This window comes from Phalangium opilio, unplaced genomic scaffold (genome assembly GCF_054372755.1).
Source record: "Phalangium opilio isolate 3A_F unplaced genomic scaffold, DU_Popi_V2 ptg000070l_1, whole genome shotgun sequence".
NCBI classification, from domain to species: Eukaryota; Metazoa; Arthropoda; class Arachnida; order Opiliones; family Phalangiidae; genus Phalangium; species Phalangium opilio.
Window position 1 is genome coordinate 14,143,352 of NW_028324182.1, and position 17,499 is coordinate 14,160,850.

Sequence of the window (17,499 nt, forward strand, 5' to 3'; positions counted from 1 at the left end):
GGAACCCAAAATTGACATTTAAGTTCTATGGGAGGTTTTTTTTTTGGCCAAGATCATCTGTCCTATTTTTTACCTGAAATTTAATGGTGAGGTGCTCATTCTGATGGTTTTAGGGTGATTAATCGAGTCAAATAACAATTCAATCACTTTATTTGGTAATATTTATAAAGAATATGAATTCGTATATTTTAAAAATACCAATATTAACAGTAAAATTTCACAATAATCACATTGTTACCTTAACAATATATATAGATATTTCTTCGACTATTATCGATGATATATTTTTTGGGCCTTTTTGTTTAAAACTGGGTTATAACATTGTCGTACCGAGGGGGGAAATAGTTTTCTTAATTAAAAACGTAGCCCCTCGGGGGTGATTCGTATACCGTAACGTTGAAAAATGTGTATAATAGGATGTATTTTGTTTTGATTTAAATTTAGAAAATATATTTTCATATATATATTTTTCTTCGCAATTTCCAAGTATAATCTTCAAGTACTTACAAATATTTTTGATGAATGAAGGTGTAGGCCTACAAACTAGTGACTAGATTCCGAGAGGAAGATTACGTTAATTACAGTGGCGCTTACCTATTTAGTTCAGTTTAACCATCTGTCGCCCAAAGTAATTACGAAGATATAGGGTTTTTGTAACGTGGAAACTAATTACTTGACTAGACGTGACGTGATTTGTGGTAGGATCTCTACAATACTCTGTACTCCGTTTTGAGCCCTTTACGATTCGTCTTACTCCGCTTTTTGTCAAAATTAACGACTTGAACGAGGTTCTCGTCGTTGTCGTTTTGGTCCCGTCCACTTCCTTCCGATTTGGATTTAGGTGAAGTAACAAGGCGGCACGGAGTTCCGCTCTGTACAAGAAGAAGTCTTCTTTCGTACGCGGTGGTTCGACGACAGCAATGACGCCCGGCTACAGTTCGAATCGTTCTATACAAAGATTCAAAAATTAATACATTCTTCATTTTGAAATTAAAAGTTGGTTTAAAAAGACGTGTTTTACGTGTCCCAATTGTGTCGTACGTCGGATATGGTGGTGATATGGAGTCGATTGGCTCCCTTAATATAGAAAACGGAAGATATGGAAGCCGCTGACGTTTGTTCCGGCGGCAATGGTGGTGAACGCCAAGTGAAGACGATCCTCTCCAAGTTTTGTTTGAAGAGACGCGTTGTCATGGTGTACAAAACTGGATTGAGCGCCGCGTTGACTGGTAAACTAAAGCGACAACAATAAGTTTTTCAAGGACGTCAACAAAGGATGGTTGACTTACATAAAAATGGCGATCCATCCGTATAAAGTGTTATCCACGGTATAACCTGTCAAGAAAAGGCCGTGTTACGTACGATGGCAATTAAAGGCCTACGGACAAATACTTTACCAGCCAATATGTAGAATTTGATAAATATGATTGGACACCAACAAACGAAATCGGTGCCGACTATAAAGGCGAAACGTTTGGCGATGGTTCGTTCTTGTTGTTGCTGGGAAGAGCGAAGACCCAGTCTGGATCGAACGATGGTAATGAACATTTTGACGTATGCGGCCGCGATGACCAAGAAGGCCACGGAATTAAGTCCGCAGAAGACGAACAAGGAATATTGCCAACCGGGGGCGAAAGGCTCGTGGATGTGTAGTGGCAAACACGCCGCATTCTGTCCGTAAAAGTTATCGGAGAAATAAGGCAGCCGAGTCCATGGTAAAAAAGCCAAGAAGATAGCCAAGAGCCACGATGAGCCCATCGTCAGAAATGATATCTAAATAATATATATCAATACCGTATATATCAAACGTTTCCATTATGAAGAAAAGCAGAAACTATCTCGCCCAATAATTGTATTGGAAACGGATGAAAGAATTGTAAACATCTTTCTCGTATCAAATATATAAAAGCAGAATTGTCATACTCGAAAATGCTTTTAGCTTATCGCACATCTCTCTCGCTCTCTTTTTCTTTATTTATTTCTTTTCCTTCCCCCCCCTCTTCATTCTTGTCACTTCTCCGACAGAAAAGGATGTTAAACGCCTTAATGCTAAACTTATATTCGCGTAGTTCCCGAAAGAGGAAGAATTTTAAACGGTATTAAAGGGGCTGTTCGACCCCTCCTTTTTTACCGGCCCGCTATGCTAAGCTCTATGAGGGAGATCGTCGTTTGTCCCACGGTCCCTCTAACAAAGTCCCTTTATATCCCCAAGGGGAAATGAAAGGCGAGTAAGAAAGAGAGAGAGAGAGAAGAGGTAGCTTACTTTTGAGGTCCTTCTTCTTAGGGCCAAAGGATACGTGACTGAGACGTACCTATCCACTGTGATGACAGCCAGAATGAAAACACTGGCTTCACTACTCACGGCGCATATGCTTCCTGTATCAGAGAAAGATATAAAAATATTCATTTTAGCACCCTATAGTTATTTGTTTTAGGGACAAGTGAACAAGCAACAATTAATCCTACCTAGTAGATGACAATACCAATTTTTTCGCCATCGTCTGTCATAATGAATATAATCTCCTCGAAATCTGTTATAATTAAATAATAAATAATTAAAATAACAATTACGCTATAGAGTAAACTGGAATAGATTTGTTTAAACTGGAAATCATAGAGACGACACAGGGAATTATTTCCTCCAAGTCTCAAACGGGTACTTCATTAAAATCGCTTGACGTCAATAAATGGCTCCTCCCACATCCAAAAATATATTGGTTTTACAATAATAATAATTCTCCGTGCCACCTCTATAACGTCCTGAGTCAAATAATACCTGATATCCTGTATAGCAATGGCAAACAAATAGACTCCCATTAGGAAATCGGCGACACTTAAATTCCTTATGTAAAAACTGTGAACTTCATTAGGCTCTTTCATCATTAATCTCCCAATTAGTACGAAGAGATTCCCCATACAGGAAGCCAGGGCAACCAGCCAAACACTCAATCTTAGGAAAGGGTTTTCCAACATATTGTCCGTGGATGAAATTCCATCCGATTTGGGCTCGCAGTCTCGAATTCGGGGAGCGAAGGAGCACAGAGTAAATTGAGGCATATATCTGTAACACGTTTTAAATTATCGATTTTCTTAATCAACTCGGAGAGATCTTTTCAAAAGGTTGAAGTGTAAATATCTTTCAACTATGAGTTAAATTAGTTTCGTCAAATAAAACCCTTTAATTTAATTAAGGGGGTATAATTATGACTTAATAGGATTTAATTGGGACTTAATTAAAAGTAAATATATTTACATATGTTGGAGATTCTTTAAATGGTCGAATATTCCACTGGGTAACGCTTGGAATGGATTTCCCCGTAGACTTCTGCCAACAAATTTACGCAATTTATATAAAATATAATATGATAAATAATTATTTAATCCCAAACATTGAGATAAATTTAAACTTCCCGATATTTCACTGGATAAAACAGAATTTAACTAACCTACTGTGCTGGCTTTACCCTAAGCTTTCCTTCATTGTAAAACAGAAAAAAATATAGCAGGGGAATAGGAAGTTAAATAAACAATATATCTAATATAAAAAACTTGAAATCTAATCCGAAGAAGAAACCCAAAGCTCAGAGGCACTTTCAATATAGCTCGCTATATTCTTTCTTCTCAAAGAAATAAGGACCCATGGCTGGTTATGCAGACACGTTATAGTCCCTTTGCGTTTCTGCTCTATGTGATTTGTGGAACTTTCTTTTGCTTTTTTTGCCTAACGGAAATCCCCATTTCGTCTTTATATACACTAAGGAATTTACTTCATCATTTGCTATGTCTTCTACTATATTATTTAGTTACGTAAGAAAAATACAGAGCAAGGAGCTTCCGTAACAAGTTGGGAAACCAAAAATTTTACCTCTCCGATCCAAGAGGAGGACTATCTAGCCCCACCATTAGGAATGTAGACGTTTCTCGTAGCCCAAGCCGCGTATATCTTAACCTTAACGATGATAAAGAAGTTTGCTACGAACGATTTGCAAACTGCGAACTCTGTCCCCTGGAGTGTAACAATGACCACATACACACATGCAGATACGCGCAAAACAGAACCTTTCCGTGACATACTTCAGTCGGAGAGATAAAATACAATATTTTCTCATTTAATATATACTCTATATTAGTCTCGTGCTAACAGAAACCAGACACGAATGGTGCGCGCTGTAACTTTAATGATGGTATTTTTTTTTCTTTAACATCGCGTAGTTAACACTTAGTAGAAGAGGGCTACAACAATAAATTTCTTCTAAATATATTAAAATTAAGTATAACAATTCACTACATTAGAGTCCGTTGTTATAATTATAAAGCTAAAGCTATTGATTACGAAATGTTTCGCCTACTTTGCGAGCTGCGCTTCATGCAGTTTAGATCATTATAGTGAATGAGTGAAATTATTTTAATAACTTACAAAGTTTCGAGAGACGGTAAATCCACGAAAACTTTCAAATGAAAAATTGTCAGTCGATTGTTGTTCAAGTCCCTGTGAAGAAATATTTTGTGTACTAAAATTAATAAGAAATTTACCAAAAAAAAAAACGTGGGCGAAAATGTGTAGCGCCTGTTCTAGACGTGGGATCTTTCAAGTTTGGTGCAAGAAAAATGAAAAGCGTTTTTCAATTTGTATTATTATAGGCCTACTTCACGCCTACAAGTTTTAATTAAATTTAAACTTATGGAAATTAAAGTGTAGAATGTCTATGGTGCTACACATTTTTCGATTAAATTCTCAATTGTATATTTTACAGATTGTGTAATTTAGAAAGATTGTAAAAATCTCCCTCTTCTAGCTGATAAATTTTGTTTCCAGCTAGCGATCTATCCAATAATAAAATTAGAACTTTATTTTTACAAAAGAAAAAGAAAATAATCGATTTTTGAGAGTACTCACAAGTGTCCTAGGCCGGGCAAATCAGATAGGGCCAAAGTTGGAATTTCTGAGAAATTATTTCGGTAGAGAGATCTTGGAAGTGGAAAGTTAGAAATGAGACGAGGATGGTTAATTAATTAACGAAGAAAAAGACGGGAGTTTGAGTGATCATCTTAATTTGTGAAGAGTTGTTGAAAGTTTGGGAATCAACTTACAGAGTTTCGAGGGCTTTGAGAGATTCAAATAGATTCTGGGGCAATTGAGAGATTTTATTTTCTTGAAGCCACCTGTGTATGAAATACAAATTGTGTTGAATTAGGTTAGAAAGCCTGCTAAACTGTAGACGCAGTTTTACAGTAATTTTGGGAAAAATAAAATTACAGTTCTGTTGGTATTTTATATTTTATCTAATAAGTTTTCTATTAACAGGTGACTAATTAGCTAAACTAATTGGCACAATTTGTTTACTTTCCAGTGTCAAGCTTTAATAATTTTCCCCGGGATAAACTTTGATAGTATATTTACAAATTTGAAACATGCAAATTAATTTTGTCTATAAAATATAAACAAGATGATTTTTAACTTGGAAGGGAGATTTTTAAAAATATTTACTCACAATTTCTCTAATTTGAGCAAAGGCTTGAAAACATTAGGATGTAGATCGGATATTTGACACGTCCTTAAATCCCTGCAAGTATATAGGTTTAATTTGTATTAGTAATTCGAAAAGCGATCGATGCCCCTTAGGTCAGAATCGTGTAATTGTATATTGAACAAGCTTTCGTTTAAATCCCCAAAAGAATAAATGAATTATCCGAAGAATGGTTCCAATAAATATAAAAGGAGTTCGCGCTTTATTGAAAGAGGGACTTACAGCTCTCGGAGATTGAGCAGACCTTGAAAGGCACCTTCAGCCATAACAGAAAGAGGGTTGTACGATAGAACTCTTTTGTTATAGATGCGGAGAAGACAAACACGGAGAGAAAGCAAAAAGACGGAAATAGATATTAAATGAGGAAGAAAGAAAAAGAGGAAGTAAAGATTTATTAGTCTCGGGTAGAGAGATAAGGTCATGATTAATATTTCAAGAAACGACAGGTGTAAAGCCTTTTCTATTTGTACGTAAGACGTACATAAATGAAAGGTTTAAATGCCAAAAAAGGGTTTTGATTTTCAAAATATGATAAACAAATCGGTGTTAAACACTTTTCAGAGCTTCGAAATTTATCAGTGCCTATTATTTACTAGATAGTATTTAGAACGGATTTACTGTGGTTCTTTGACATTTTTGAAAACAATTATGCCTTTCAGATCAATTTAATTATGACTTAAACGGATTTATTCTTCGTTTCCCATTTCCTCTAGACTAATGGAAGGTTTTTGAAAGCTATTTATAAAACATAATTTATAGCTTTTGTGCAACGGAAAACCTTTTTTGGGCGGAAGTAACGCGTAGGCAATCGCGCTTTGGGATTTCCCTTTTGGGTATACCTATTTCCTAGTAAAGAGCAGTACCAAATGTAAAATCTTAGTAAGGTGAAGTTCTTTTTACACCCTCGCATTCCACCCAGTTAAAATGAAATCAGGGCCGAGGTTGGTTAAAGACGAAAACATTTAGAAAACTTACAACAATTCCAGTTTTGTCAAAGAAACAAAACATCCATTTTCCAAACTTGTTATTCGATTGGACGTTAGGTACCTTTACGTTTTTCAGGAGAAAAAATAAAGAGAAAGAGAGAGAAAGAAAGAGAAAGAGATAGAGAAAGAAAGAGAAAGAGAAAGAGAAAGAGAGAGAATTTATTAGTTTTCCATGTCTCGTCAAGTTCGGTTTTATTTTTTACATTCCTATTGTTTCATCCGACTTTTCTAATCTCGAAAGATAGAGGCGTATTTCCTCGAAAAGTACTTAAGTTATAACTAAATTCATGGGTAGACTAATATGGAATTCTATCTTATTTTAACCGCAGTTTCAATTTTTTTAGCGAAGTTTTAGGGTCTTTTAAAATTCTAGGAAAGTTATTAATTTAAATTTGGCGTTAAGGATAAATAATAACTTATACAAGAGATTAAATAATTGAATTTAATAGTTTTTAAGCCTCTATAATAATGGTAACTTCGCTTTTAAAGACTTTGGTATAAAGCCTATGGATTAATTGTCCTTAAAAGCTTTCAAAAATTGACAGAAAATTCTTTTCTTCTATACCAAGAAAACTCAATAATAAGCCTTGGCTAACAATATAAAGTTATAAAGCCTTCGCTTACTAAATAAGGACATTTAAGCTCCGTTCGTATCGGACAGTAGAATTTTAGGGTCCAAAAATATTAAGGGTCGTTAACTCTATTCGAGGATAAATGTAACGCCTAAGAGGTTATAAAACCCATACGCTCCATAAGAGAATTATTATTAAATTTAATGTAATACTGTATTTATCTAATATTCTAATCTAAAATCGCAATTATTAGAAACTAATGAAGCTTGACCAATTTGTGTCTAACCTCCCCTCCCCCTTTCAATTACCCCCCCCCCTTTCGCTTGAGTCCATTCAGATTTAAAGTTTATATAGACAGCCATTTGAGTAAACAAGGTAGGTCATGTCGAGTGGTCAGTTAATCAACTTAATCAACTATACATTTGAGTATAATCTTTAAAAACCCAATATGGTGATTATAGCCCCTTGTTGCGTGAATAGAGATTTGAAGTGGATGGTGAATCACAGGCAAAAAATTTTTTTCAATCACATTCATAATAAATTTAAGTAGTATCGTCTACCAAGACCTTTCCAATTAACTTTCAAACACCCCCCCCCTCCTTGCTTATCGGTTGAGGTATTTCGCTAATGAAGACAGACGCGGTTCTAACAGTCTGTTTCTCTCTTGCTAGGCCTAAACCTAAACCACGAACTCCGCATCTAAACTCTAATTGAAAGGGCGGCCCACGAAGGTGATAACTATTAACTACGCGACTAAGAAATCCTTGTAAGCTCCAATAGGTATTAGAGACCGCCAAAATCGTAAAATCGTGCGAGCTTCAGTTAGCGTGAAATGCCTCCGCTCTAATAATATTATTATTAAATCTAAACGTGTCTATTTGTATTTCAATGCCGTGCACTGAATAGAGGTATTAGAGCGTGGAAATTGATTCACATATCAATTACGAATTTGAAATTACCTTGACAAGAGATAATATAACAAGTATATTGAAATTCTAACCCCCCTGGTCGAGAGTATCACCTTGAGCTTTGGTGTGCAGCGGGTAAAACATTTCTACAGGCGCTCGTAGGAAATACATTAGCTTTGAAGCCCCTAAATGTAAACTTCTCCAAATGTCACGGAATTTCAAAATTGTCACTAAGTCAGGGAATGTAAAATTTATTTTTCTGCTAAATAAAAGTGGGGAAATATGTCAGGTAACGTGACTTAAGACGGTCAGAGATTGTATTGTCACAAAGGCGGTTGCGTAAGGTAGAGACTAAACAGATTTTGCATCTTTTTTGGCAATTTAATGGGTTAGTAGGTCAGCGACTTACATAAAACTCCTTCGTTCAACTTATTTAAAAAAAAAATATTATTTTCTTACTAAAATCAGGGATGGATAAACGCAATCTCTATCAGCACATGGACTTATAACTCAATAAGTATAGCGTAGCGTTTCGATTCCCGATGGTCGTGAGTTCGTTATTTGCCATATAGTATATAAACCCCAGTATATAAAAAATATATAACACTTTTACGCATCGAGCGACAAATTCCAAATCCTGACCCTAAAAGCAAACATCTACAGAGACCGGTAATGATCCCGTATGGGACATAAATATCTTACTTTTTTTACTTCCGCGCTCAATCCATGTCTTACAGACTGTTTACTTGTATCAAGAAATCTATTACTTACACTCTGTATCCGTAAACTAAATTGGGTAGACGTATTTAAAATAACCTTGCCCTTGACAGCGAGTGCTAAGACGTTGGTAAATAACCCGTAATTGGACATGCATTTAGAATAAAGTGTATTGTACTTACAAGTTTATTAGGTTTGGTATGTACCTAAAAGTATCCAATCCTATGGATTGAACGAATCCAGTATTCACAATTCTACGAAGATACGTGATAAGGCTTTTTCATCTTCGTTTATTTGCTAAGAAGTATTTTTTTATCCCTTTATACTTACAATGTTTTAAGAGAAGGAATACGAGTGAAATTTACTGCTTCTATTATTTCAAACTGATTCCCTGAGATGTCACTTCGTTAAGGAAAGATTAAAAAAATAATTAAAATACGGTCTTAATTGAAAAGATAAAAAAAAGAAGATGAAACATTTCTAGACTATTCAGATTCGTGCCAGTTGTGCTGATGAATGATAGAGAAAATTTAACACGTTTTAAAGACAACTTCAATGAAATTTTTAATTAAGAAAATATTGTTTTAATTTAATTTTTTCTTTGGTGGTGTCTAATTCTACGAAATTAAAAAGTAAATAATTCTACTAAATTCAAACGCAAAGAAATCTATTGCAGCCAAAGAAACGGTTGTAAAAACAGCCGACTTCAAATTATTCTACTCTATTTTCTACTTTGATTATTTTACAAATAACGAAGTTACGAAACATTTTCTTTTAAAAGAAATTATAATTAAACTTACAGTTCTGTAGATTGTTCCGATATATTTGTGGGTATTTCTAACAGATCGAAATTGTCGCAAAATACGCTGTATTTACTGCACCAGCACGGATCGGGGATCCATTTAAGTTCTGTGGAAGAAAATAGAGATATTTTAGGGTGTCTTTGCGAAAAAATATTTCGATTATTGTTCTTAATATAAAAAGACTTTAATCAGTAGAAACTTAATTAAATATGGTAGACAGTATTTTCATTACTGGCATAAACAGTTCGTTCAAGGACGGGAGGGAACATCATGCGGGAGAAGAAAAAAAATGGAAATGAGGTTTATACTGACCGCATTTGGCTTTTTTCTTTTCTCTATCTTCATCCGGTCTTTTGCGATACACAGTATTCATGAAATTAATTAAGCGAACATCATCTGAAAAACAAAACAAGGGGAAATGAAAGTAAATATGGGTGAAGGGAAATAGTTCTTCAGGGTTTTATGAAGGCATATTAAAATAACTTTGGAGAGACACGAGCGCTTATACTACCTAACTATCCACTATTTTTATTTGCTTTTGGTACTACTAGGTATGCTTCCCCATGTTAAAGTTTTAAATCTACTTTTAAAATGGTTAAAATATTTATACCACGAGAACGTTTTGATTACTTTTGTTGGCCTCACTCAACTGTTGACTCAAATTCGGTTAAATATACAGACGTTATCGCCTCAGGATGGTTTCAATAAAAACTAATATCTATTACTCAAAAATGTGTAGTGTTTACATGTTTTTGTTTAGAATTATCAAATGTATTTCGAGATGAAAACCCTTATGTAAATTAGCTTTTTTTATAGTAAGATTCAATATTAAGTGGAAAGTATTATAATTCTGCTTAAAATTTTCGCAATTTATTATTAAAAATTGTATTTGTTATTCGTCGAGTCATTAATTATTTAAAATGTACTGAATATTGCGATCAAAATCCCAACTAAGGTCTAAAGGGTTTGCAAAGCATGAGGGACTTTGAAACTTCTTTACATATTCGATTAGATGTAAAGCGTGTTTACGAAAACGGTTCTGAGAAGTGTTAAATTTTTCATCTAATGGGTATCATTCTTGGTATTTCGTTACAAAGGGGAATGAACCCTATATAAATGAAACATTAATATACCTAGCTAACTTCCATTAAATCTCTTTTAAAACTATATCGTATAGAAATTTAATTTCTCTCGTGTTTAATTTTGATTATGGATATTCTTAGAATATAATAATTTATTCAATTCTCGCGTGAATGTTCAACGAGATTTAAGTCTATAATTATAAAGCTTCCCTTCTTTTTAAAATAAATGCTCTATATCGTTAAATATTCAGGGGAGAACGAATAATTCGGGCTTTGATCCGTGCTCGATTTCGGAGTCTTTTGAAACTTACACGCATTATCTCGTTTAGATGGTTCCGTTTCGGAACTTTATACGATCACTTATAAAGGATTAATAGAGGAAAAGGCTAAGAAAGGATGGTTTTCTTCTCTAGTTTTAGACTTATCCTGTTAATACTTAATTCATGAAATCGCGTTGAATGAACGTAAAGGGTTTTCTTTGAGTTTTCCTTTCAGACCGGGATAACTTTGAAAGGGTTCTCTTAGAGATGAAAGCTCGGGAAAAACATAAACACGGCGAAAATTATTTTGAAGTCAAGATTTTTTTTCTTCAAAGAGGCTCAAATCGAATTGAATAAAAACATATTTTTTTGAAATCCCAAAACTTGTTTACTCTAGAATGATTGACGAGTAATGATGAGTGGATTAACTAGTTCATTCAATATTACGAGAGATTGAAAAATATTGCGTAATGGGGAGCTTCAACTAAAAAAACTCGGTTTTTTTCCAGTGCTCACATTTCCAATAACTTGGAACTTTTTCTCATTTAAATCTAATATTCATATCAATCCTACTAGTTCCGAAAACAGAACTGAATTGATTCAAATATCAATTAGACTAATTAGAAGCATTGGTTTAAGTACTCTAAAGGCGCCTGTAAATTACTTACACATATTTCCAACGCGTCAGATTAAATTATCTCAAAGATTGATGACAAGAAAGTTTAATTTTCGGCTCATTACCGGAAGTGGAAGCGGAAATAGGGTATTATTTAATTATTTACTTAAAAATGTCAAGAGATAGGACGCGAATTGACATTAAATCCCTAGGCCTACTTCCCTGGGCTGTTAAACATCCAGTAAAATTCCTTGTCCCAATATTTGCGAAAACCACTCGTATTATTAAAAGCGTGTAAATATAATTTACACTCGTTTGACATTTACCACAATCCCATTCGTCGGAGCCGTCCTGGCAATCCCTTTTTTGATCGCAGAAATTCTTTTGTTCAACGCAAACTTCGCTGTTATTACAAGGGAAATATCCCTCCTGGCAATTTAGAAGGGAAACTGCACTGCTGCTAGTCGAAGCCGATCGGTGATGATTGTGTAGAAAGCCAAAGGCAGCCATCGTCTGCATTAAAAATAGTGACAGAGAACCCTTACGTTGCTTCATCGTGTGAGAAACGGTTTTGTCTTAGACCTACGGATAAAATAGATGAAAACAGATTGTTACGTCATGGACTTCAAAACGTTAAAAAGGACTTGTAAAGAAGTCCAGAGTACAGTGAACTTGAGATAATGCATCTCACTTAATACCTCTTTATTACCATTGTCTAAATCAGTTTCTTAATTAAATGTAAGGCGATATTCGTAAAGTACTCCAATCTTCAAAGAACATTTTTGACTCGAAATCGCCTAAAGAACACCCCCATCTCTTAATTTGCAAAAATTCTCCTTAACCCGGGTTGCCATGGCAACGCCGGTACCCTTTTATAGTATTTCAATATAGTTTAAAATAAATGGAAAAAGTTGGAACAACCAAAATATTAGTCTCTATACGAGTCGAAAAGGATTTGGACCGATTTGAAAACTGCGAACGCGGTCCCCTGGGGTGTGACAACAGACAGACAGATAAGTCGGGAACGGAACCACTCAGTAATATACGTCACTCGGAGAGGCATAACAAAATTGGTATAATGAAACCAAGGATATCTTTTTTTTAAATTGAACTACTTATAAAACAACTCCTTAATCTTAAAGTTTTCAAAACTTCAAATATGAATGAAAAACTCCAATTCCCCTGATTTTCTTAAAAAGTTTATTAGCCGATATTCTTTCATTGAAAAGAAATTTATTACCGAAGAAGCTAGTTCTCATGAAAGACATTAATTACTCAGCACTCATTCTATAAAATCTTTAAATATAGAGAAATAGAAAACGATCTTCGTTTCTCATATTATTCAAGACACTGGAGGTTTACCGTTATATAAATTTGTATAAATATATAACGTATAGGATAAACAGTAAATATAATTTTTTTTCGAAAGCAAATTTATGGATATTTTACTCGTATTATTTAAGATAGTGCATGATTTTTCAGAAACTGGGTTCAAGCTCAGTCAGTCAAATAACTTTTCAGTTTATATGAATTTCGTAATATCCAAAAACCCCCTTGAAAACTCATTTTTTCTACATACATATATTAAATTGGAATTTCTATATATATAAGTATAAGTATATAAATTTGAAGCCCGAGAAAATACGATTGAATTCAAATAAAAAACCAAAACCATTCGATTTCATAGTCTATTAGAATAGGTAGGGCTACCATCGCGCCAATCTAAACTTTTCCATACATAGTATTAGAAACTCACTATGACGTATCGTTCAATTGGTATCGCTATACCCCTTGTAATTCTAACTTTATCTGGAATGATATAAAGAAACCATTGCAATTTTGATAAATATCTGAACTATACTGTATAGTCATAATATATTTTGCAACGCGTTATGGTCCAGTCTACCCAATTCCTTTTGAAGTAATTTTCAGCTTCGACGTTCCCATGGGCATGCATGGGTTCTCGTTCTTCCACATTTTATCAACGTAATTCATTTTATTTTACTGATTCACGCCGAACCTATAGTAACCTTCTCTCAACCGTATCAAGTATTAACTTAAGGTCCATATTAACCAATTCCCTGAATGGTCATTGCAGTTTCCGTACCTTATAACTGTATTGTTTTCCCTGATCCTGACCTTCGCTCTATTAATGGCCCTTAAAAAAGTAGTTGAAATGATCTAGAGTCAATTATATTTGTTAAACACTAATTTTCGTTTTTTTAGACTTAACATTGTGTTCAATGTTTATGAATTCAACCATTACTAATGGTTTTATGGAAGTAGTTCTACACTAAGACAAATTTTTTGATCTTAATATATATACTTCAAATGTATGTCAATAGTGATGAACACATTAAAATAATATGAGATACTCTTACCTCATTTGCGTCAATGCTCCCAATTAATTTATAATTAATATGAGCTATACATCATATTAAATCTGCTAATTTACACTCCAGTACATTGAATTCAATTCTAATTTGATTATATTATATTATAAGAGGAGCTTCATTAGTTTATTAAATGAAATTCAACGAAAGGTTTGATATTAAAAAGTTTTTTTCCTTACGGCAAGTTTTAATATTAAACTGGTATTATAATTTAAAGATCTTCAAAGGTTTCATCATGGCCTTAAATTAATAAATTTTCTCATGAAAAATTAGCAAGGGTTTAGGGATAGTTCAAAGGTGGAAACGAAATGCTTTAGACATGAAGACGATTGCGGATTTATAACGTCTTTGAAATTAAAAGAGTATAAAGAGAGGAAAACAAAGATGAAGTTTTTTTTTGACGGTGTTAACTTTACCTTAAGAAAGATTTTAAAATTGGCTAAATAAAACCTTTTTCCATGGGGAAATTCGATTTAGTTCCGGTAACTTATATTTTTTGATGAAACCGGAAGTCCAGTATAGTGAAGCTAATCTTAACATATTCAAGGTCATTTAACAAAAAGATCAGCTAGATCGATTTTTGTTTTGTTCATAAAAAATTAATGTTAGTTTGATCAATTCCACGTTGTATTTATTTTTCGACTTACATCGGAAATAACAAATAATATATGCTTTTTTTAAATTTCATATTCCAAAAAAGCAAAAGAAAAGTTTTAAAAAATTTGCATCTTAAAAATTATATTCAGTGGTTTGGTGAGTGCGGCATGCATTTCTATTGTCTTCTTATATTATGGTAACAGAAGCACTTCACTATAACATAGGTTATTTCGTAAAGTAAACTTTAAAATCCATTTAAATCACGTTCCCAGGGACATGTCTATATATTTATCTACCCGTGTCTAGCTTCTGGGTCCATTTTACACGCCAACCATCATTGTTTGGTTACCCCCAAACTTAGATGTTAAATTAATATCGACATAAATCTTGTTGATCGTGTATGTTTACTCTTAGTTGAGTCAATAGAGATTGAAGCCTAACTGAAGGAGAAGGTGTTTAGATAACAGAAGCAGCTGTTGATGGACAGTTTAAGAATCAAAAAGAATATTTCCTAAGAGTATATCTTAAAGACTATATACCTGTATATAGTTTTGACATCTTGGTATACTATTTTTACCTCTCCGGGTGACATATGTTACGGAGAGGTATTACAACTATCGCATCTGTCTGTCTGTGTGTGAGTCGTTCACTGCGTTCGCAGTTCAGAAATTTGGGCAAACCTGTTCGCAATTTTCAACTTTGTTTTTCCCAACTTGTTCGTTGTTATTGTTGTTGTTGTAAAATTGCTTTTCTTCGGGCAAAGTTGAAAGGCCAAGGTTTACACGTACTTACAGATAGCGTTATTTTACGCCAAAAACGCGAATCCGATAGTTATCTTTTAATGTTTTTAGAGTGAAAGGTTACCGGGCCGGAAAATTGCTTTTAGCCAACTCGAAACATAGCTTAAAATTTTACTTCAAATTAAGTTTGACTCGAATAAAATGTTTCTCTATGGATCACTTCGCGGTAACTTCGCTAATGGTGCCATTTCCAACTCGTACCATGGCAGCTATATAAAAATTGTATATATTTTACACTCTGTGAGCGCGTTAACAACATTGTAAGAAAATGCGGGGTTAAGGGTCTAAACGCCAGAAGGCGTGATGAAAAAAAAACACTCTTTTAGTTTTATCTCTATCTCTCTCTCTCTCTGTCTCTCTCTCTCTCTCTCTCTCTCTCTCTCTCTCTCTCTCTCTCTCTCTCTCTCTCTCTCTCTCTCTCTCTCTCTCTTCTCTTTCTCTCACTCCCTCTCCTCTCTCTCTCACTCACTCACTGGCTCTGTATCGAAAATCAAGGAAACTTTTTTCTTTGGTGCATGCGAGTTTCTAAACAGCATTAGATACTGCATGCGGCAAAAAACGGACAAAATACCGTTCTATACCGAGTAGACCTAGGAAAAGAAAAATTATTCCGTCTGTTGGTATTTTAGATAATCCAACTCCTGAGAGGGTTTTTGGCTGAAACTCTCTGACAACCAACCGTGAGCGGATCCACATTAATTAAGATAAATTGATGTATTTTAACCTAATTTAGTTAGTTTTTTTTCCTTATTTAAAGAAAGGGTAATCCAGGGTTTAAACAAATTTAATTTAAGTATAAAATAATTAGTTTAATTTTGAAACTGACCCAGCTAATTTTTAAAGTCCATAGCTACCTAATTCTCAAAGAATTTCCCTGAATATTTTGAAATAATGCGAGTTATGACGTGGCAACTAATGGAGGTAAAAAGTAGTGTCTTATTTTCTAAGTAATGTTTAAAAGAACTCTCAAGTCTTAAGTACCGTTTGATAAAGAATAAGTATAAGTCTACGTACTCAAAGGATTGTCTTAATCTTTCGTTAAACTAGTGTTGTGTTGTTTGTAAGAGCGTAAGTAACTTAACAACAATGCGTATGACAGTCGAATAAGTAAAATATGAATTCCTAGGACCAACTAGTTATTTTTCAAACCCCATTCCATAACAGGAGAAAAAAATCTTCTTTCAATGGGAAGTGTCATAGGCCTACTTATTGATATTATGTTTCTTCGGTAAGAGACGCGTCTTTTAAGCTAGCTTATATATAGCCATCCCTAATGGATCAGAAAGCTTCTACAAAACACGGAGCTTCAGAAAAGCGCCAGCAAAACAGACAAAAAAAAATAAAAAAGTAGAAAAGCAGACCTGATTATCATCAAAATATTATATTAATAGCTTAGTATGGCAGAGTGTTTGAAAATAATGAATTTTTGACGCTGAAGGCAAAAATTCTTTTAAAGACGCTGTCAGCGTTAACCTTCAAAACTAAAGGTATATTTTCTAATTAAGTACGACGTAGGTGTGTCACCCTTTCTATAGTCAACTTTCTTTTTCTTTTTTATTTTCCAAGTTTTAATTAAAGGGTTAGTGGTAATCTTAGGCGTTCTACCAAAGCGAGAGAACTAAATAGGCGATTATTCATAGGTGTCATTAAACCTTGAACCAAAAAACGGCTGATATGTTTCGCTAACCTGCTAGTGTTAATAAAACACAAAATGTAATTAACGATTAACGCCTGCACTTACTCATTTAAATATTTAAACACGACAAATATAATAACTGAAATTGACACCTCGTAAAATTTATTATTTTAACCTTCGTGGAAGAAATGGATAAATACTTGAACTCGAACAAAACGCTTAAACGATTTTAAGTTTCATTAATATTGACTCACCTGTTTGAATTGAACGGCTTCTATCAAGTGTGTCGAATTCAGAAGCAACAGTTTTGTCGTGGCTTCTCGCTTCTCATCCATGCAGCTTCAATCCCTTATCTATAAGCTAATCATAAATGTCCCCGCTTTATTGGTAACCTAACGGCACGTAAAGACGCTCCGTAATTCTAACTCTACTAGACCCGGCTTATCACTAGACACTACTAAAAGTCCGTGATGTTCGCAATCTGAGAGAGATGAGAGATCATACGCGGTAATGTTAGGGCTTTACCAACTTTCGGGGCGCCCTCGGGCGAGATGCGAACGGAATTTTATCCATCTCTATGTAGCCTCGTTGTCATCGATTG

General features: G+C 34.2%; 1 protein-coding gene across 1 annotated transcript; it reads right to left on the reverse strand.

The window, feature by feature from the left end:
* Positions 1 to 193: 193 nt before the first annotated feature.
* Positions 194 to 12,042, reverse strand: LOC149661862 (uncharacterized). The gene is made up of 19 exons (XM_089843887.1): positions 11,799 to 12,042; positions 9,827 to 9,910; positions 9,512 to 9,620; positions 9,042 to 9,113; positions 8,894 to 8,965; positions 6,504 to 6,575; positions 5,493 to 5,564; positions 5,092 to 5,163; positions 4,898 to 4,969; positions 4,753 to 4,824; positions 4,418 to 4,489; positions 3,254 to 3,325; positions 2,777 to 3,061; positions 2,467 to 2,531; positions 2,264 to 2,376; positions 1,398 to 1,773; positions 1,290 to 1,335; positions 1,022 to 1,234; positions 194 to 948 (listed from the first exon to the last, which is right to left on the reverse strand). Exons 1-19 carry the CDS (start codon positions 12,025 to 12,027, stop codon positions 708 to 710), a joined length of 2,409 nt encoding a protein of 802 aa, XP_089700013.1. The 5' UTR covers positions 12,028 to 12,042; the 3' UTR covers positions 194 to 707.
* Positions 12,043 to 17,499: the final 5,457 nt, after the last annotated feature.

What these genes read in the sequence shown, in the direction of transcription:
- LOC149661862 (XM_089843887.1), bottom strand. Translation starts at nt 12,027, where the DNA reads ATGAAGCAACGTAAGGGTTCTCTGTCACTATTTTTAATGCAGACGATG. An exon ending in TTGCTCAAATTAGAGAAATT is followed by an intron (nt 5,164 to 5,492) that starts GTGAGTAAATAT and finishes TTTCATACACAG; the next exon opens with GTGGCTTCAAGAAAATAAAA. An exon ending in TTGCCCGGCCTAGGACACTT is followed by an intron (nt 4,825 to 4,897) that starts GTGAGTACTCTC and finishes ATTATTGGATAG; the next exon opens with ATCGCTAGCTGGAAACAAAA.